The sequence below is a fragment of the Coregonus clupeaformis genome, unplaced genomic scaffold (assembly GCF_020615455.1).
Source record: "Coregonus clupeaformis isolate EN_2021a unplaced genomic scaffold, ASM2061545v1 scaf1247, whole genome shotgun sequence".
Taxonomy (NCBI): Eukaryota; Metazoa; Chordata; class Actinopteri; order Salmoniformes; family Salmonidae; genus Coregonus; species Coregonus clupeaformis.
Window position 1 is genome coordinate 133,268 of NW_025534701.1, and position 21,660 is coordinate 154,927.

Genomic DNA, 21,660 nt, shown 5'->3' on the forward strand with positions numbered 1-21,660 from the left:
GTGTACACAACATTACTTAGACTGACAAGGTGAATCAAGGTGAAATTTATAATCCCTTATTGATGTCACCTGTTAAATCAATTTCAATCAGTGTAGATGAAGGTGAGGAGACAGGTTAAAGAAGGATTTTTAAGCCTTGAGACAATTGAGACATGGATTGTGTATGTGTGCCATTCAAAGGGTGAATGGGCAAGACAAGATGCCTTTGAAAGGGGTATGGTAGTTGGTGCCAGGGGAATTGGTTTGAGTGGTGCTGGGTTTTTCACGCTCAACAGTTTCCCGTGTGTATCAAGAATGGTCCACAACCCACAGGACATCCAGCCAACTTGACACGACTGTGGGAAGAATTGGAGTCAACATGGGCCAGCATCCCTGTGGAACGCTTTCGACACCTTGTAGTGTTCATGCCCTGACGAATTGAGGCTGTTCTGAGAGCGAAAGGGGGTGCAATTCAATATTAAGAACTTGTTCCTGCATAATCATTTATTACATCCTAAAAATGAATACTGACATACTATTTATCATTAAATAACATGGAACAACCACAGACGTTGGTATTTGGAATATACAAACCAAAATGACTACAATGTATTTTATAAAACAAGCTTATGCCTTCTTATGCCTTCTCCAAGTCATTCCATTCCAATCCATCCAAATCATTCTGTATCAACACCACATGTATCTATGATGACAACACTGAGATGAATAATGTCAGTGTATTGTTACATGAAAGAAGCAAGTACAACAATTGTATTACAAAACACATCAAACCTATGTGTGTCATATTTAGGAATAAAAACGTAGGAACTATGAACGTCTTAACTTCAGAGTAAAAATATGTTTAGCTGTTACTTTGAACCATGGAAAAAAGAAAGCATAAATTATTGGATTAATTAAGGAATTAGCAAGTGGCAGAAAGCCGATGATCAATGATAAATTGTCACACATACAAAAAAAAAGATTTATCAACAAAAATGGAATCCAACAAATGAGATAGTTGAAAACAACAATAGCTAGAGTTTTTGCTGCTTTTTTCTCTGACTTATTTGCCTGTACAGTTTTAACACCAGACACACTGGCAGCCTCTTTTGAAAATACCTTTCTGGCCTGTGATCTGGCCACCACAAATATTTTCAAATAAAGTGTTATAATAATAGAGCATGGGACAACCATTGTAAATACAAGGTCAATTATATTACCCAAGACTGACCCTTCTACAGTAAAACATTCTTTCAAACACCTACTGGGTACCTGTACATTTACAAAGTCTTTTACAATAGCAGCATCGTATATGATACAACAATACCAGGTAATGGATATACAACACATTATTCTTGTTATTGTTATTTTAGAGTGGTACAATAAGGGATCACACACAGCAACATAACGGTCAACAGATATCAAGACCAAATTGCCCATAGATAAAGAAGTACATAAATAAGCAATGTAGAATTGAAACACACAGAAATATTCCCCAAAATCCCAGCATGGTTCAATTATTGCTACAGTCGTTACTGGTATCACAATCAGTCCCACCAGGAGATCTGCCACAGCCAGAGAGAGGATGAGCAGGTTGGTTGGAGTGTGGAGCTGCTTGAAGTGAGAGATGGAGATGATCACCAGTATGTTCAAAAATACTGTAACTGCTGAAATCAATGAGAAGAAGATGTACAGTGTTATGTAGATAGTTGTAGATAGCAAAGCCTTTCTGCAAGAAGAGTTTCTGTCTTGAAAACAGTATTGAACATCTTCCTGTTCCTCCTTTTGTAATAAAAGGTCAAAATGCTGAGGTCCTGCTCCTGCTTGGTCCTGTGTGTGACCCTGTCAGGTCAGCCTTCAGACAAACTCTGAGCTCTGCCTCTCTATTTATCCCTGAATGACTGACAGACACTCCCCTCCCCAGCGTCTCTCTGCACACACACACACACACACACACACACACACACACACACACACACAAGTGAGCACAGAAATGAACAAACGGTGTGATAAACAAATCATTTGTGAAAGCATGATGTAATGTATGACAGGATTGTATGTTGCTATGGCCACCTAGCCTGGCATTCCATAGGAACATCCCGTAGACTTGTAAAAATGTCCATCTGAACTGAATTATGAACCATACTTCTTCAAATTGAGGGAGACTTTGTCTCAGTTACATCATGGGGACAAATACTATTTGTCAGACATCAGAACAACCACACTGTATTCTGACCCAATCACCCCTGATGTATTTATTCAATTTCTGGTGTTCTCTTGTTTTCTCTGATAAAAAAAAAAGGTGACTACGAAATGTGATTTCCAGTTCAGTTGAGTTGTATCGATCAATGATCTCAAAAGCACTCTAAGTAATTAGGGACAATTCAAAATATTCTGGGAATATTTTCACATGACCCTCCCCTTGTACTGTAAAAAGAAAGTAACACCCTTCCCCTCATAGAATTAACTCTAAATAATGCTTATGACCATAAATAGTAACTGTGTTTAAAAACGTGGGTATCGACTTTGCCACTTCGGCATGCTTTTGTGGCACAGTCGATCCCACTCAGGACTACGGGCCAGAAGGTTGAGGGCTCGCCGACCACCACGGATGAGCTCAATCTCCCTGCATGTTTCATTAGACCTACAATACGATCAGAGCCGGCTGCAGACAATGATCAGCTAGGGGGATATTAGATTTCCAACATTTACATTTACATTTACATCATTTAGCAGATGCTCTTATCCAGAGCGACTTACAAATTGGTGCATTCAACTTATGATAGCCAGTGGGACGATGACCTTATTTTCTTATTTTTTATTTTTTTTTATGGGGGGTGGGGGAAGAAGGATTACTAAGAGCCTTCTAATGCTTCGAAGTCTTGAGTTTTGAAAGGATCATACAGCACTAATCATTTTGTGTTTTCTTACGGATTGTTCCACTGTTTGGCATAAGTCTTGTTTCTCCAAAACAATGGATATACAGAGGGTGGATTCAAGTGTAAGTTTCCATCTAGAAATGTTGGGCCACTTGTAAAATACCAACAAAAGCAACATTGTGGCTATACAATTCCATTAGTTCTATGTTTCTGCTAATATATGGCTTCAATTGTCTTGCCATTAATACCAGGAATCCAGTGGAGAAGAAACCTGTACATCTGATGAGGAGTACGTGCTAGACTACACTAATGATATTGAAGACTCAGAAAATGTGATTTTTTAAAGATCTGAATTTTGAATTTCTGATGAAGTTCAGGAATCAGATAAAGGTCAAGAAGACACAATACAAACAAAATAGTCTACAATTCAAGTAGACTGTGAACCGTCGCAATCCCAGCCTACCTAAATACAGAATCTTCACTGTCGAAAGAAAACAAGCACAACTTCTGTTTTGTTTGCGACAAGCCACAGCAAAAAATCACAAGGCATTTCAAAAAGCATGAAAAAGACAACTCAGAAATAGAAATAGACCCCTCCAGGGTCGAAGACAAGAAAGCTGAACAACTTCGGAATAGAGGAAACTTTCTTCACAACAATAAAGTTCTCAACGGTGGAACATGGGCCCTAAAGGTGAAAAGACTATCAAAGAAAGGGGAAACAGGAAAATATTAATATTTCCCTCATTGCAAAAGCATGGTTGTCTGCTTGGAGCTATGGAGGCATATGAAAAGATGTATCACTAAATCAGATGGTCCATCAGGTCAGGAGCCATTTTGGAGGCAATGAGCTTTGGCTGATGTGGCTCATCTCCCAAAAGATACACCTGAAGGACTTGTCAAGATGTTCATCACAATGAGATCTTGGAGTATGCAAAGTTCTCATTCAAGAGGCTTGGATACGATAAGACACAGCACCAATATATTTCACAAGAAATCTGGGAACTTGGGGTGGTTGTTGGTCACCTTGAGAAAGTCAATGTCACTCATCACTGTAGCAGAATCCATCAAGCCAGACAATTTTTATGAAGTTATTGAAGCTGTCAAAGAAACTGGCAAGTTCAACGAAAGTGGAAATACCTATGGATTTCCTACACTTGTTGTGAAGTTAGGCAGTTCCCTAAAAGACGAGGCAGAAATGTTGGAATGTCTGGCAATAATGGCTGATGATGATGAGTTGATAAAGAATGCCAAGGGCTTTGTGAAGCTCTATACTAAGGCATGGTCTGGAAATGTCTCACATGCCACTCGTTGCACAATCAGTGATGCCAAGCACAATAAACCAACAGCATTAGCCAAAAGAGAAGATGTTAACCTCTACAGGATCGATGTCCCGTATACGGGACGGTTGAGCTAACGTGCGCTAATGTGATTAGTATGACTGTTGTAAGTAACAGCAAACTTTCCAGGACATAGACATGTTTTATATGTGCAGAAAGCTTAAAGTCTTGTTAATCTAACAAAACTCTCCAATTTACAGTAGCTATTACAGTGAAAGAGTACCATGCTATTGTTTGAGGAGAGTGCACAACAACAACAAAAACTTATCATGGCAACTGCTTTGATACATTCACCTCTGAAGGTAAATAATGTACATACATTCAGTAATCTTGCTCTGATTTGTAATCCTAAGGGTCCCAGAGATAAAATGTAGTATATTTTTGTTTGATAAAATCAGTTTGAACCCCTGCTGTCTCTGGCTCCACACCCACCCCACCCGGCCATCTAGATGTGTGAAAGTTAGTGTATAAGCTAATGATCCATCATGTATGACATTCTTGGGAGTGTGTAAACTTACATTTTTAATTACCATATCATTTTTGTATGTTCTCTATAGTTATGTACTTGAAAATGTAAAGTGCCTTGCAAAAGTATTCATCCCCCTTTGTGTTTTTCCTATTTTGTTGAATTACAATCTGTAATTTAAATTGATTTTTATTTGGATTTCATGTAATGGACATACACAAAACAGTCCAAATTGGTGAAGTCAAATGAAAAAAATAACTTCTTAAATTTTTTGCAAGAAAATCAATAAAGAAAAAGTGGTGTGTGCATATGTATTCACCCCCTTTTCTATGAAGCCCCTAAATAAGTTCTGGTGCAACCAATTACCTTCAGAAGTCAAATAATTAGTTAAATAAAGTCCACCTGTGTGCAATCTAAGTGTCACATGATCTGTCACATGATCTCAGTATATATACACCTGTTCTGAAAGGCCCCAGAGTCTGCAACACCACTAAGCAAGGGGCACCACCAAGCAAGCGGCACCATGAAGACCAAGGAGCTCTCCAAACAGGTCAGGGACAAAGTTGTTGAGAAGTACAGATCAGGGTTGGGTTATAAAAAAATATCCGAAACTTTAAACATCCCACGGAGCATTATTTAAAAATTGAAAGAATATGGCAGCACAACAAACCTGCCAAGAGAGGGCCCCACCAAAACTCACGGACCAGGCAAGGAGGGCATTAATCAGAGAGGCAACAAAGGACCAAAGATAACCCTGAAGGAGCTGCAAAGCTCCGCAGCGGAGATGGGAGTATCTGTCCATAAGACCACTTTAAGCTGTACACTCCACAGAGCTGGGCTTTACGGAAGAATGGCCATAAAAAAAGCCATTGCTTTAATAAAAAAAAAGCTAACACGTTTGGTGTTTGCCAAAGGGCATGTGGGAGACTCCCCAAACATATGGAAGATGGTACTCTGGTCAGATGAGACTAAAATTGGGCTTTTTGGCCATCAAGGAAAACGCTATGTCTGGTGCAAACCCAACACCTCTCATCACCCTGAGAACACCATCCCCACAGTGAAGCATGGTGGTGGCCGCATCATGCTGTGGGGATGTTTTTCATCGGCAGGGACGGGGAAACTGGTCAGAATTGAAGGAATGATGGATGGTGCTAAATACAGGGAAATTCTTGAGGGAAACCTATTTCAGCCTTCCAGAGATTTGAGACTGGGACGGAGGTTCACCTTCGAGCTGGATTGTTTTGATCACGCGGACTGGGATATGTTCCGGGTAGCTTCCGAAAATAATTGAGACGAATACACTGAAACAGTGACTGAGTTTATCAGGAAGTGAATAGGTGATGTTGTGCCCACTGTGACTATTAAAACCTACCGTAACCAGAAACCGTGGATAGACGGCAGCATTCGCACAAATCTAAAAGCGCGAACCACCGCATTCAACCATGGCAAGATGACTGGGAATATGGCAGAATACAAACAGTGTAGCTACTCACTCTGCAAGGCAATTAAACTGGCAAAACATCAGTATAGAGACAAAGTGGAGTCGCAATTCAACGGCTCAGACACGAGACATATGTGGCAGGGTCTACAGACAATCACGGACTACAAAAGGAAAACCAGCCGACACCGACGTCTCGCTTCCAGACAAGCGAAACACCTTCTTCGCCGCTTTGAGGATAACACAGTGCCACTGACGAGGCCCACTACCAAGGACTGTGGCCTCTCCTTCTCCATGACCGACGTGATTAAGACATTTAAGCATGTTAACCCCCCGCAAGGCTGCCGGCCCAGACGGCATCCCTAGCCGTGTCCTCAGAGCATGCATATTCAATCTCTCCCTTTCCCAGTGTGCTGTTCCCACATTCTTCAAGGTGGCCACCATTGTTCCTGTACCCAAGAAAGCAAAGGTAACTGAACTAAATGACTCGCCCTGTAGCACTCACCTCTGTCATCATGAAGTGCTTTGAGAGACTAGTCAAGTATCATATCACCTCTACCTTACCTGTCACCCTAGACCCACTTCAATTTGCTTACCGCCCAAATAGATCCACAGACGATGCAATCGCCATCACACTGCACACTGCCCTATCCCATCTGGACAAGAGGAATACCTATGTAAGAATGCTGTTCATTGATTATAGCTCAGCATGCAACAACATAGTACCCCCCCAAGCTCATCATTAAGCTCGAGGCCCTGGGTCTGAACCCCGCCCTGTGCAACTGATTCCTGGACTTCCTGACGGGCCGCCCCCAGGTGGTGAAGGTAGGAAACAACATCTCCACTTCGCTGATCCTCAACACTGGGGCCCCACAAGGGTGCGTGCTCAGCCCCCTCCTGTACTCCCTGTTCACCCATGACTGCGTGGCCAAGCACGCCTCCAACTCAATCATCAAGTTTGCTGACGACACAACAGTAGTAGGCTTGATTACCAACAATGATGAGACCGCCTACAGGGAGGAGGTGAGGGCTCTGGGATTGTAGTTCCAGGAAAATAACCTCTCACTCAACGTCAACAAAACAAAGGAGATGATCGTGGACTTCAGGAAACAGCAGAGGGTGCACCCACCCTATCCACATTAAAGGGACTGCAGTGGAGAAGGTGAAAAGCTTCAAGTTCCTTGGCGTACACATCACAGACAAACTGAAATGGTGCACCCACGCAGACAGTGTGGTGAAGAAGGCGCAACAGAGCCTCTTCAACCTCAGGAGGCTGAAGAAATTCGGCTTAACACCTAAAACCCTCACAAACTTTTACAGATGCACAATTGAGAGCATCCTGTCGGGCTGTATCACCGCCTGGTACGGCAACTGCACCGCCCACAACCGCAGGGCTCTCCAGAGGGTGGTGCGGTCTGCCGAACGCATTAGCTGGGGTAAACTACCCGCCCTCCAAGACACATACAACACACGATGTCACAGGAAGGCCAAAAAGATCATCAAGGACCTCAACCACCCTATCCACTGCCTGTTCACCCCGCTATCATCCAGAAGGCGAGGTCAGTACAGGTGCATCAAAGCTGGGACCGAGAGAATGAAAAACAGCTTCTATCTCAAGGCCATCAGACTCTCATAGCCATCACTAGCACATTAGAGGCGGCTGCTGCCTATTGAAATCACTGGCCACTTTAAGAAATGGAACACTAGTCACTTTAATAATGTTTACATATCTTGCACTACTCATCTCATATGTATATACTGCATTCTATTCTATAATATTATACTGTATCTTAGTCCATGCCGCTCTGTCATTGGTTGTCCATATATGTATATATTCTTAAATTCCATTCCTTACTAGTTTTGTGTGTATTGGGTATATGTTGTGAAAATGTTAGATATTAATGCACTGTCGGAGCTAGAAGCACAAGCATTTCGCTACACCCGCTATAACATCTGCTAAACACATGTATGTGACAGATAACATTTGATTTGATTTGACAATGACCCTAAGCATACTGCTAGGTGAGTGGTTTAAGGGGAAACATTTAAATGTCTTGGAATGGCCTAGTCAAAGCCCAGACCTCAATCCAATTGAGAATGTGTGGTATGACTTTAAGATTGCTGTGCACCAGCGGAACCCAACCAACTTGAAGGAGCTGGAGCAGTTTTGCCTTGAAGAATGGGCAAAAATCCCAGTGGCTAGACGTGCCAATCTTATAGAGACATACCCCAAGAGACTTACATTTTACATTTACATTTTAGTCATTTAGCAGACGCTCTTATCCAGAGCGACTTACAGTTAGTGAGTGCATACATAATTTTTTTATTTTTCATACCCCCCCGTGGGAATCGAACCCACAACCCTGGCGTTGCAAACGCCATGCTCTACATCCCTTGCAGCTGTAATTGCTGCAAAACATGGCTCTACAAAGTATTGACTTTGGGGGGGTGAATAGTTATGCTACCTCAAGTTTTCTGTTTTTTTGTCTTATTTCTTGTTTGTTTCACAAGACAAAATATTTTGCATCTTCAAAGTGGTAGGCATGTTGTGTAAATCAAATGATACAAACCCCCAAAAAATCCATTTAAATTCCATGTTGTAAGGCAACAAAATGGGAAAAATGCCAAGGGGGGTGAATACTTTCGCAAGCCACTGTAAGTGGATGGGTCATGTTCATGAAATACAATAGATGACCATAATCACCCCCAGACACACCTGGCTACCTTAAAGGGTCATGTAATCATCTGGCGAAGTGGAATCTTTTGTTTAGACATGTAGCTAGTTAGCTAGCTAAACAATGAACCTAATGGTGCTTTCAAGACAACTGAGAACTTGGAAAATACTGAGGTCAAATCATGACGTCAGTGATCTTCAGGTCGGAAAGTTGGGGCTCTAGAAATAGGCCCGAGTTCCCGAGTTGAAATTACAAGTTGGATGACCGTTCAAATCGATTTTTCCCTGTTGGAACTCGTTGTTTTATGAGTTCCCAGTTTTCTTGAACACACTGAAGTCGGCAATTTCATAGTTCCGAGTTCCCAGTTGTTTTGAATGCGGCAATAATCCCAACCCATACTACTAGCAATACAAACTGATTGTCATAGCTAGCCACCATGCATGACTCTGCAGGAAGCTAAAGCTAACCAACTAGCAATGCAATTGGCTTTCTGAGATACAAACAATATTACTACACAGATCATACATGTAACGTTAGCTAGTGAGCCAGCCAGCTAACATTAGCTAGCTAGCTAACAGTATGCTTTAACTTGCAATGGAAATGACTTTCTGACAAAATTAGAAATGTATAATAACTGAAAATGTAACTAGCTAGACTCTCTTACCCGCATACATGGATGAACCCTTCTCCCTCTCTGTCACGGATGCCATGGTTGCCCTTAGTTTGAAGATGTAATCCAGAGACAGGTGTTTTATACAACAGCCTTCTGAGTGTTCTCTTTTCGACTCCCTCTGCATTTATGCAATCAAACGCCAGAATTTTCTCCATCTCCTTAGATATCAAACTCTGCTTCCACCAGGAATTCCACTGATTTCTAAACTTGGTCAACTTCTTACTTGACAACAACAATCTTGATCGTCGTTTCAGAAGACTCTACAATGTCTGGTTCAATGAAAATGTTTTGACCTAAATCAGGGATTTCCTCAACGTCTGATTCATTTTCAGAGTCAGAGAGAGTCAGCATGTCATGATCGTCCTCCAGAAAGTGGAGAGCATTAGCAACACTTTTGCAGTTCTTCATGATATCTGTTAAAAAAGCCGCTGTCGAAAGGATTACCTACTCATACTGAGCAGCTCATGTTATAGACAGAAGCATGCTACATGGCAGACCAATCTCTCAGCATGTCCAGCCCATCCATTATCTCTGCCAATCATGGCTAGCGGGAAGTTCCTGTCTTTTTCCGTGGCTAAACAAACTAGGCTCGTAATTTAACAATTTAATTCGTATTTACAGATGGCATACACATTTGTTATTATGGCACATGAAAGTTCACATGTTCCCAAAGGCGTTTCTGCCAAAAAACGCATTTCGATAAAAAATCTCCTGTGAAGTAGTGACTTGCGACATACGCCTAGTTTCCTGAAACAAGTCACAAATGTGGGAGCAATGATTAATAAGTGATACATAAATGATTTACTAACCAATTATAAATGCTTTATTACAATGTGTTATTATCAAGTGCTACCAGTTAGGGTTACACTATGAAGGTTGTAACATCTCAAAAAGCTAATTAATGGCTACTTTGAGTTCACAGCTTGGGAAGGCCTTATCAGATGCCAGATTCAAGTCGTGAAATCAGTGCTTCATTTGTGAAAGAAGCATTTAGCATGTAAGATGTGTCTATATTGATCCTGGATCATATTATATCTGTGCTGATCCTTGTTCATTATTTAGTTGTGTTAACACTGGATCATATTATATCTGTGTTGATCCTAGATCATATTATGTATGTGTTGATCCTGGATTGTCATATAACAGTGTTGATCCTGGATTGTTGTTTAGATGTATTAATCCTGGATCATGCACCATGAAATCAGGATGTTCCACTCAGAGAGTCCATATAAAAAATGGTATTTGTAGAATTGTTTGTTATTTGTCAAAAACACTAAAGAGAGGGGTGTAGCATTGAGACTTGAGTGAGGTTAGGGGGAGGTGTAGTCTGAAAACCTACCTCTTCATGAGTGTCTTGATTAATGCCATTTCATTATTCCAGAGCCTTGCATACAGGTGATAACAGGACCCTCTGATGTGAGAAACTTTAAACAAGTCAAACTAACATCATTAAAGAGTTGTTCACTTACCCAGTAGAGACAATATAGTCCCAGTGACATCAGTCACAAAGCACAGGTTGAGTTTTGCTGATGCAATATGCTTTTTGAGAATCGTGTGTGTGTGTGTGTGTGTGTGTGTGTTTGTGTGACTGACTGTGTGTGTGTGTGTGTGTGTGTGTGTGTTTGTGTGACTGACTGACTGTGTGTGTGTGTGTGTGTGTGTGTGTGTGTGTGTGTGTGTGTGTGTGTGTGTGTGTTTGTGTGTGTGTGTGTGTGTGTGTGTGTGTGTGTGTGTGTGTGTGTGTGTGTGTGTGTGTGTGTGTGTGTGTGTGTGTGTGTGTGTGTGTGTGTGTGTGTGTGTGTGTGTGTGTGTGTGTGTGTTTGTGTGTGACTGACTGACTGTGTGTGTGTGTGTGTGTGTGTGTGTGTGTGTGTGTGTGTGTGTGTTGTTTGACACCTTTAATTGGTAGAGTGATGTATGTGTCGTTATTACAGAGCCTTGCATGTTAGTGCTAACAGGTCCCTCTGGAATCTGAGAGCACAACAAACCAGACAAAAAATATGATTGGGTCAGAATACTGCAGGGTCATGTCTGGCAAATATGTTTCCCAATGATGTAACTGTCTCCCTCAACTTGAATAATTGTTTCATAATTCAGTTCAGATGGACATTTTTACAAGTCTATGTAATGTTCCTATGGAATGCCATTAGTGCATCCACCATAAAGATTTGCCATCTTATCAACTGCCTGACTGTCAATTTTCTTATGCACTGGCCAAATGACATATACTGTGATCTGTCCTGTAGTTTCTCAAGACCTTCCTTCCAAATCTAAATTCATTGTCTTGAGTATTGGAAGTCTAAAGAACTTCAGTATGATATTTAGCATTTGAATCGCAGGGCTGGCATCTAACACTCACCGTTAGTTTTGTATCTAATGATAGCTAGCTTATTGCTGAAAACTTTTCAGAAACACAACCTCTGTTTGGAGCTCCGTCTATGCAAAATATTTGATGGGTTTGATAAGTGGCAACCTGTCACTAGTTCCCAGAACCTTTATAGAAACTTAGGAAAGGGATCTTTAAAGCACCATAAAGGTTTCAATTAGAACCTTACGATCATGGTTCTTTATCTCTTTAACTGTCTCTTCTAGAAAAACATGTAGAAACAATTATTTCATCTTAATTCCTGTTACTAACAACTCAAACATGAATGTCCAATAGTGTTTTTCTTTAACTTGCTGTTTACTCTACCTGGCAGTTGAGAAGTCAAGAGGGTCATACCAGCGATACCATATTAGAATGGCAATATGCATAGCATTTCTACTCATCTCAACAATATTACAAAAATTACTTTAGGTCTGCTTCAATGGCTTTTATACTGTATGCAGGTAAGCATTGTTAAATGAGGACTGATGTCACATTTTAATAAATGACGTTAATTGCATATGTATGTATTAAATGAATGCGTATTCAGGTGGTGTTGGTTTTCTTAAATTTCAATTAGTCCAGGTCCTTCCACAATGTTTCATACATGTTCAAACTACATTTTGAGATAATATATGACAAAGTGCAGTTTTTATTACTATTATAGGCATTATTTTATAGGCGACCTTAAGTCTGAATATTGATTAATTAATCACATGGGTCATGAAATGTTGTTAAACCAATGTATGTTGCCTAATGTAGTGTCTTGTCAACAATGAAATCATAGTTTTCACCAAAAGAAGTATTATTTTATAAAAAATAGATGTACCCTATTCTTAATCCACCATACTTTTTACTGAGTGCATTCTGAAAATATTCAGACCCATTGACTTTTTCACATTTTGTTACGTTACAGCCTTTTGGTTTAAATAAAACAATATCCTCATCAATCTACACACAATGCCCCATAATGACAAAGCAAAAACAGGTTTTTAGAAATGTTAGCAAATGTATTTTTTTTTAAACCAGGAAAAAATATATTTACATAGGCCTCCTGTAGCTCAGTTGGTAGAGCATGGCGCTTGCAACGCCAGGGTTGTGGGTTCGACTCCCACAGGGGGCCAGTATGAAAAATGTATGCACTCACTAACTGTAAGTCGCTCTGGATAAGAGCGTCTGCTAAATGATGTAAATGTAAATGTAAAAATATTCAGACTCTTTACTCAGTACTTTGTTAAAGCACATTTGGCAGCGATTACAGCCTCAAGTCTTCTTGGGTGTGACGCTACAAGCTTGGCACACCTGTATTTGGGAAGTTTCTCCTATTCTTCTATGCAGATCCTCTCAAGCGCTGTCAGGTTGGATCAGGTCTCTCAAGAGATGTTCGATCAGGTTCAAGTCCGGGCTCTGCCTGGGCTACTCAGAGACTTGTCCCGAAGCCACTCCTGCGTTGTCTTGGCTGTGTGCTTAGAGTCGTTGTCCTGTTGGATGGTGAACCTTCACCCCAGTCTGAGGTCCTGAGAGCTCTGGAGCAGATTTTCATCAAGGATCTCTCTGTACTTTGCTCTGTTCATCTTTCCCTCAATCCTGAATAGTCTCCTAGTGCCTGCCACTGAAAAACATCCCCACAGCATGATGCTGCCACCACCATGTTTCACCGTAGGGATGGTGCCAGGTTTCCTCCAGACGTGACGCTTCGCATTCAGGCCAAAGAGTTCAATCTTGGTTTCATCAGACCAGAGAATCTTGTTTCTCATGGTCTGAGAGTCCTTTAGGTGCCTTTTGGCAAACTCCAAGCGGGCTGTCATGTGCCTTTTACTGAGGAGTGGCTTCCGTCTGGCCACTCTACCATAAAGGCCTGATTGGTGGAGTGCTGAAGAGATGGTTGTCCTTCTGGAAGGTTCTTCCATCTCCACAGAGGAATTCTGGTGCTCTGTCAGAGTGACCATCACCTTCCTGACCAAGGTCCCTTCTCCCCGATTGCTGAGTTTGGCCGGGCGGCCAGCTCGTGGAAGAGTCTTGGTGGTTCCACTGTGTTCTTGGGGACCTTTCCAAATCATGTCCAATCAATTGAATTTACCACAGGTGGACTCCAATCAAGTTGTAGAAACATCTCAAGGATGATCAATGGAGACAGGATGCACCTGAGCTCAATTTCGAGTCTCATAGCAAAGTGTCTGAATACTTATCTAAATAAGGTTCTTGTTTTTTTTATCTGCCAAAATTTGCAAAAAACTGTTTTCGCTTTGTCATTATGGGGTATTGTTTGTAGACTGATCAGGAAAAACATTTATTTAATCCATTTGAGAATAAGGCTGTAACCTAAGAAAATGTGGAAAAAGTCAACGGGTCTGAATAATTTCCCAATGCACTGTATCAACCGCCTGGTTAAGCACATTTTTACGAAATTCTTGCTTTTGAACCTTTTTACATTGAAACTTTTGTATTTACATATTCCTACTATTCAAGGTCTCTACTGACAGGAATGGTGCTATATTAATCCCTCACTAATTGAATTCCGGACTTTTGTACAACAACTTTGGTGACTGATTTTGAGTTTTCTTACAGCCCTCTGAATGGGCAAAGTTAGAGTGCCACAACACTGATCTGCAGCAACCCAAAATCATACATATTATGTTAATTGATGCAGGAGGGCTGGGGGAGTTGACCAATCAGGTTCAAGTGATGGCTTTTTTCATATCCACTTCTAAATCTATTGTCAAAACATGCCCTACCAGCTGGTTGAGAACAGGGTTCACTACATATTCGTCACCAAACCCACTGGCTCCAGGTCATCTATAAATCACTTCTAGGCAAATCCCCGCCTTATCTTAGATCATTGGTCACCATAGCAACACCCACCCGTAGTATGCGTTCCAGCAGGTATATCTCACTGGTCATCCCCAAAGCCAACACCTCCTTTGGCCGCCATTCCTTCCAGTTCTCTGCTGCCAATGACTGGAACGAACTGCAATAATCTCTGAAGCTGGAGACTCTTATCTCCCTCACTAACTTTAAGCATCAGTTGTCAGAGCAGCTTACCAATCACTGCACCTGTACACAGACCATCTGTAATTAGCCCGCCCAACTACCTCATCCCCATATTGTTATTTACATTGTTATTTCTTTTTGCTCATTTGCACCCCAGTATCTCTATTTACACATCATCTTATGCACATCTATCACTCCAGTTTTAATACTAAATTGTAATTATTTTGCACTATGGCCTATTTATTGCCTTACCTCCATAACTTACTACATTTGCACACACTGTATATAGATTTTCTATTGTGTTATTGACTGTACGTTTTGTTTATTCCATATGTAACTCTGTGTTGTTGTTGTTTTTATCGCACTGCTTTGCTTTATCTTGGCCAGGTCGCAGTTGTAAATGAGAACTTGTTCTCAACTGGCTTACCTGATTAAATAAAGGTGAAATAAAAGAAAAGAAAAAGAAAAAGGGTAGAACCTTCAAAAATGCTTCCATATTGCACCATAAAGGGATCCGCTATGGTTACAAGAGAAAGAACCCTTATCTGGCACCATGTAGAACCATTTGTTTTTAGTGTGCATATACACACTTCAGCTGATCACATACTACAGTATCTCTTCTACATCTGAAGAGACAGCTGGAAATGCAGGTATGGGCAACTTCAGAATAGCTGCCCTGTCTTATTTCTGGAACTCAGCTGTCAGGATCAAGGGAAAGATGAACGGAGCAAAGTACAGAGCGATCCTTGATGAAAACCTGCTCCAGAGCGCTCAGGACCTCAGACTGGGGCGAATATTCACCTACCAACAGGATAACGAACCTAAGCACACAGCCAAGACAACGCAGGAGTGGCTTTGGGACAAGTCTCTGAATGTCCTTGAGTGGCCCAGCCAGACCCCAGACTTGAACCCGATCTAACATCTCTGGAGAGACTTGAAAATAGCTGTGCAGCGATTCTCCCTATCCAACCTGACAGAGCTTGAGAGGATCTGCAGAGAAGAATGGGAGAAACTCCCCAAATACAGGTGTGCCAAGCTTGTAGCGTCATACCCAAGAAGACTCGAGGCTGTAATCGCTGCCAAAGGAGCTTCAACAAAGTACTGAGTAAAGAGTCTGAATACTGATGGAAATGTGATATTTCTATTTCTATATTTTCATAAATTTAAATTTTTTTTATAAAATCCTGTTTTTGCTTTGTCATTATGGGGTATTGTGTGTAGATTGATGAGGGGGGGAAAACAATTTAATCAATTTTAAAATAAGGCTGTAACGTAACTAAATGTGAAAAAAGTCAAGGGGGTCTGAATACTTTCCGAATGCACTGTAAATTCTTGCAATTCTACACATTTTGCCATGGGAAGTAAAGAAAATGTTGCAGTTTTTAAAGCAAGTTTCCTGCAATTCTACTCATTTTGCCATGGGGCTGAGAATATTTCTTTGCAGTTTTACAGCTAATTTCCTGCAATTCTACTAGTTTTGTCTTAGGGTGAAGAGAAATGTTTGCAGTTTTGAATATGATATCTGAGTTAGAGTGCCTAACAAAATCAATGGGGTACCCCTGTTGGTAAATTGACCTTGATTACTACAACTAATAACAGGACCCTCGATGTGAGAAACTTAAACAAGTCGAACTAATATCATTGAAGAGTTGTTCACTTACACAGTAGAGACAATATAGTCCCAGTAACAGGTTGAGTTTTGCTGATGTAATATGCTCTTTAGCAATCATGCAGAGGTGAAATCATATTTTTGGTCTGTCATTTAACAGACGCTCTTATCCAGAGCGACTTACAAGAACAATTAGGGTTAAGTGCCTTGCTCCAGGGCACGTTAACAGATTTTTCACATAGTTGGCTCGTGGACTCGAACCAGCAACCTTTCGATTATTGGCCCAACATTTTAACCGCTAGGCTACCTGCTGCCAGTTTTTGAGAATTGTGTTTGTTTTGATTAATATTGTTGTATTTATTGTATGTTCATGTTCACAGGGCTTCCTTGCAAATGAGACCCTGGTCTCAATGGTGACCCACCCTGTAGAAATAAAGTACAAAAAATATATATATATATATATATATATATAAATGTAGTAGATGTATTTGAGTGTGTGGTTGACACCTTTCATTGGTAGAGTGATATAAGTGTCATTATGACAGAGCCCTGCATGTTTCCAATATGTGAATATGTTAATGTGTGACTTGTGTACAAACGTTCCAGTTTTCCGTACGTCGTGTAATATATTGGGTTGTGTTTGTGTATTTCTATGCTGATGTCTCCAAATGAGTTTCCTTGTAAATGGACAATAAAGTATATGGTATCGTAGCGCAAACAGGACCCTCTGGAATCTGACAGAACAGTGTCTAACTAGATTTATTAAAATAAAAATCTAATCAAATGATTGACAACCTTGATGAAGCTGAGAAATAATGACTGTATCGAAGAAGAGGAGGGTGCTCAACCAACGTGAGTCGAGGTGCAAAAAATGTAATCATCATTGCAAAGGAAAAGGCACAACACTTCCTCGCCATTAAAAATGATTTGTTTTATTTAAGCAAGGTTAAGAGGTAAACGTTTCAGCCTTCAATGGCCTTCATCAGAATAATCACACAAAGGTAATGGACAAGTTCACACAGGGGTGCACGGGAACACAATTAGAGAGAAAACTCTCTTCAGCTGGTGGTGCTAATGAGAGAGGGTGTGGTAGACTATACAGGTTGGTCCTCAGGGTGATGAGTGAGAAAGTTACAGAGGGTCAAAGATCATACCTCCCCAAAACTGCTAACCTCCCCTATTATTGGTAATGGTGAGAGGTTACATGGGGCATTACTCTCAAGGTAGCAGGCTGGCTGAAAAACATCAAGGGGATGACTGGGTCAGAATACTGTAGGGTGATGTCTGCCAAATATTATGTGTCCCCACAATGTGACTGTCTCCATCAACCTGAATAATTACTTCATAATTCAGTTTAGATGGACATTTTTACAAGTCTATGTAATGTTCCTATGGAATGCCATTAGTGCATCCACCTTAAAGATATGCCATCTCATTAACTGCCTGACTATCAATTGTCTTATGCACTGTCCAAATGACATATGCTGTGATCTGTCCTGTAGTTTCTCAAGGCCTTCCTTCCAAATCTTGTTTCGTTCTCTCGACTGGAAGGATGGAGGAGTTTAAGGATGGGGTTTGGAGGGGAGGGCTGGCTGGCTGCTTACACTCACCGTTAGTTTTGTGTCTTATGATAGCTAGCTTGTTGCAAGTCAGAACATTTATCAGAAACGCAACCTCTGTTTGGAGTCTCGGCTTCCGAGGCTATGTCTCCTGAGGTTGTGGATTATGGTCCAATCTGAGCACTGACATCAATCAAAACAGTTAGTCTTGAACAGTTCTCCTGTTTCCCATGTAAAATAGCCTTTGGGTGACCAAATCATCACCCATACTATATTTTCCCCATTTAAATCCTCAGTTGATAAAACATACCTTTTTCTCTCATCTCTAACTATCAGTAAGAGTGAAGGACAGGCTAGGTGGCCATAGCAACATACAAACTTGTAATACATTACATAATGTTTTGACAAATAATTTGTTTATCCAACCTTTTGTTCATTTGTGGGCTTGTGTGTGTGTGTGTGTGTGTGTGTGTGTGTGTGTGTGTGTGTGTGTGTGTGTGTGTGTGTGTGTGTGTGTGTGTGTGTGTGTGTGTGTGTGTGTGTGTGTGTGTGTGTGTGTGTGTGTGTGTGTGCAGAGAGTCTAAGGGGAGGGGAGTGTCTGTCAGTCATTCAGGGATAAATAGAGAGGCAGAGCTCAGAGTTTGTCAGAAGGCTGACCTGACAGGGTCACACACAGGACCAAGCAGGAGCAGGACCTCAGCATTTTGATCCTTTATTACAAATGGAGACACAGGAAGATGTTCAATACTGTTTTCAAGACAGAAACTCTTCTTGCAGAAAGGCTTTGCTATCGACATCTATCTACATAACACTGTACATCTTCTTCCTCATTGTTTTCAGCAGTTACAGTATTTTTGAACATACTGGTGATCATCTCCATCTCTCACTTCAAGCAGCTCCACACTCCAACCAACCTGCTCATCCTCTCTCTGGCTGTGGCAGATCTCCTGGTGGGACTGATTGTGATACCAGTAACGACTGTAGCATTAATGGAACCATGCTGGGATTTTGGGGAATATTTCTGTGGGTTTTATTTCTATATCAGTTGTTTATGTGCTTCTTTATCTCTGGGCAATTTGGTCTTGATATATATTGACCGTTATGTTGCTGTGTGTGATCCCTTAATGTACCACTCTAAAATAACAATAACAAGAATTATGTATTGTATATCTATTAACTGGTGTTGTTGCATCATATACGATGCTGCTATTGTCAAAATATTTGTAAATGTACAGGTACCCAGTAGGTGTTTGAATGAATGTTTATTTGTTGAAGTATTTATGTGGGAGTTTTATCCTTGACTTTGTAATTACAATGGTTGTCCCGTGCTCTATTATTATAACACTTTATTGTAAAATATTTGTGGTGGCCAGATCACAGGCCAAAAAGGTATTTTCAAAAGAGGCTGCCAGTGTGTCTGGTGTTAAAACTGTACAGGCAAATAAGTCAGAGAGAAAAGCAGCAAAAACTCTAGCTATTGTTGTTTTCAGCTTTCTAAGTTGTTGGATTCCATTTTATTTGTATATATTTTTTATTTTCATTGACCATTTATCATCATTTATCATCAGCTTTCTGCCACTTTTTAATTCCTTAATTAATCCAATAATTTATGCTTTATTTTATCCATGGTTCAAAGTGACAGCTAAACATATTTTAACTCTGAAGTTACGATGTTCATAGTTCCTATGTTTTTATTCCTAAATATGACACACATAGGTTTGATATGTTTTGTAATACATTTGTTGTAATTGTTTGTTCATGTAACAATACACTGACATTATTCATCTCAGTGTTGTCATCATAGATACATGTGGTGTTGTTGCAGAATGATTTGGATGGATTGGAATGGGATGACTTGGAGAAGGGCATATGAAGGCATAAACTTGTTTTATAAAAGACATTGTAGTCATTTAGGGTTGTATATTCCAAATACCAAAGTCTGTGGTTGTTCCATGTTATTTAATGATAGAAAGTAAGTATTCTAATAGTACATTCCGAGGACGTCAAGATTCATTCTATATGTTGTTTAACATCTCCCTCTAGTGGCTCAATTGGGACACAACGCCTTCATCAAGTGTGGTAGAGTTGAAATGTACAATAATGCATGATACAAGATAACGTCCAAGTCTATGTCAATGGTGTATTGTGTAAGTAGTTGAGGGTAAAATGCAAGAATATGCAATCATGGGTAACACTTTATAGTGTTCAGTAATAAACCATTTGTAAGGCATTTACAGTTTGCTCACCATGTATTAATCATTACTCCCACATTTGTTAAATGTTAGTAAGCTAGGTATTTTCACATTTATAAATAATTACTATATACATTAATTATTAAACACAACAGCGCAAGAGACGCCGCAGAACACTTCAACCTCAACATACTGGGTATGAACACTACAAAAGTTGTTTATAAATGTGTGAATAACAAGCTTACTATATATAAATGTGTGTTTAATGATACATTATGAAGAAAATATTTACTATTTAAAGCTTCAATATGTAACTTTTGGGTGACCTGTCCAAATTCACATAGAAATATGAGTTATAGAGCTGTCATTCTCATTGAAAGCAGGTCTAAGAAGTGGTAGATCTGTTCTATGTATAGCTATTACTATGTTTCCCATTATTAAGTTTAGTTTTGTACTCCTTGGCTGCGTTGCCGACGGCTGTGTAGATGGCTGAGTTAACTTCTTTAGAGCCTGTACCATGTATAAATCATTTTTGGATTTGACATCAAAAGTTTAATATGAGGCGACATTATAGAATGCCACCTTTTATTTGAGGTTATTTTCATACATAAATTAGAACACCTTATGTATCTAGTCCCCCCATTTGAAGAAGTCATAAGAATTTGGACAACTTCACTTGTAGTGTATTAAAGGGAGTAACCCTTTAAACATAATGTTCAGTTAAATGATGTATTTAGATATTGGTTCCCTTACCCTGCAAGCAGTCTATGAACTGCTCTAATGAGTGACTACAATCCACCCTTTGGTTTAAGTAGTCACTGCCAACAAACACAAATGTTAGCATTTTCAGACAGAACATGTTACTTCTTTCAGCACACTACTTCAACAGTGTGACTGTTTTGGAATAAAATGTTCATATATTTCCTTTAACATCCTCTGTGTTGTGTGCTTATTGTTTAACCATTGATATGTTCTAGGTCATTTTGAGACCTTAAGGAGCATCAGGTAATGCTGGAATGTCTACCAATGGCATGTCCATCTTTTTGTGAGAAATTACACTGGTCACTCAACGTTTATTAAGGATGAATAGACCTCGCTTTAGGGACTTCAACGCAACTTTACCAATGATTGGTAAATGGTTTACAAGGACATTTATTAAACATCTTACGAGTGATATTATTACATACTATAAAAGTTATTTATAAATGTGTGAACAACTAGCTTAGTAACACAAATGTGGGAGTAATTATGAATAAATTAATAAACTATTTCTCAATCCATTAAATATTCTTTATTACAAGGTGTTATTATAAAGTGGTACCCAATTTCTATATTCATTCAGACTCAACAGCATCTGAAAGCTGCTCTGGCATGACCCCTGACCTGGCAGCAATCTGACACTATGAATCATTAAAGCATTTAGTAGTTATTTATAAATGTGAAAATACCCAGCTGACTAACATTTAACAAATCTGTCAGTAATGATTAATAAATGGT

At 40.1% G+C, this 21,660-nt stretch overlaps 2 protein-coding genes across 2 annotated transcripts; one reads left to right on the forward strand and one right to left on the reverse strand.

Moving 5' to 3' along the window:
- Positions 1-807: 807 nt before the first annotated feature.
- LOC121554896 (trace amine-associated receptor 13c-like) lies at positions 808-10,794 on the reverse strand. Its single transcript, XM_041868612.2, has 2 exons — positions 10,787-10,794; positions 808-1,708 (listed from the first exon to the last, which is right to left on the reverse strand). Exons 1-2 carry the CDS (start codon positions 10,792-10,794, stop codon positions 808-810), a joined length of 909 nt encoding a protein of 302 aa, XP_041724546.2.
- A 6,433-nt stretch (positions 10,795-17,227) lies between these two features.
- On the forward strand, positions 17,228-19,491 carry LOC123486515 (trace amine-associated receptor 13c-like; the record flags this gene model as incomplete). Its single annotated transcript, XM_045217835.1, has 3 exons — positions 17,228-17,264; positions 18,812-18,998; positions 19,261-19,491. Coding segments are annotated over exons 1-3 (455 nt in total), but the record flags the coding sequence as incomplete, so codon positions are not given.
- Positions 19,492-21,660: the final 2,169 nt, after the last annotated feature.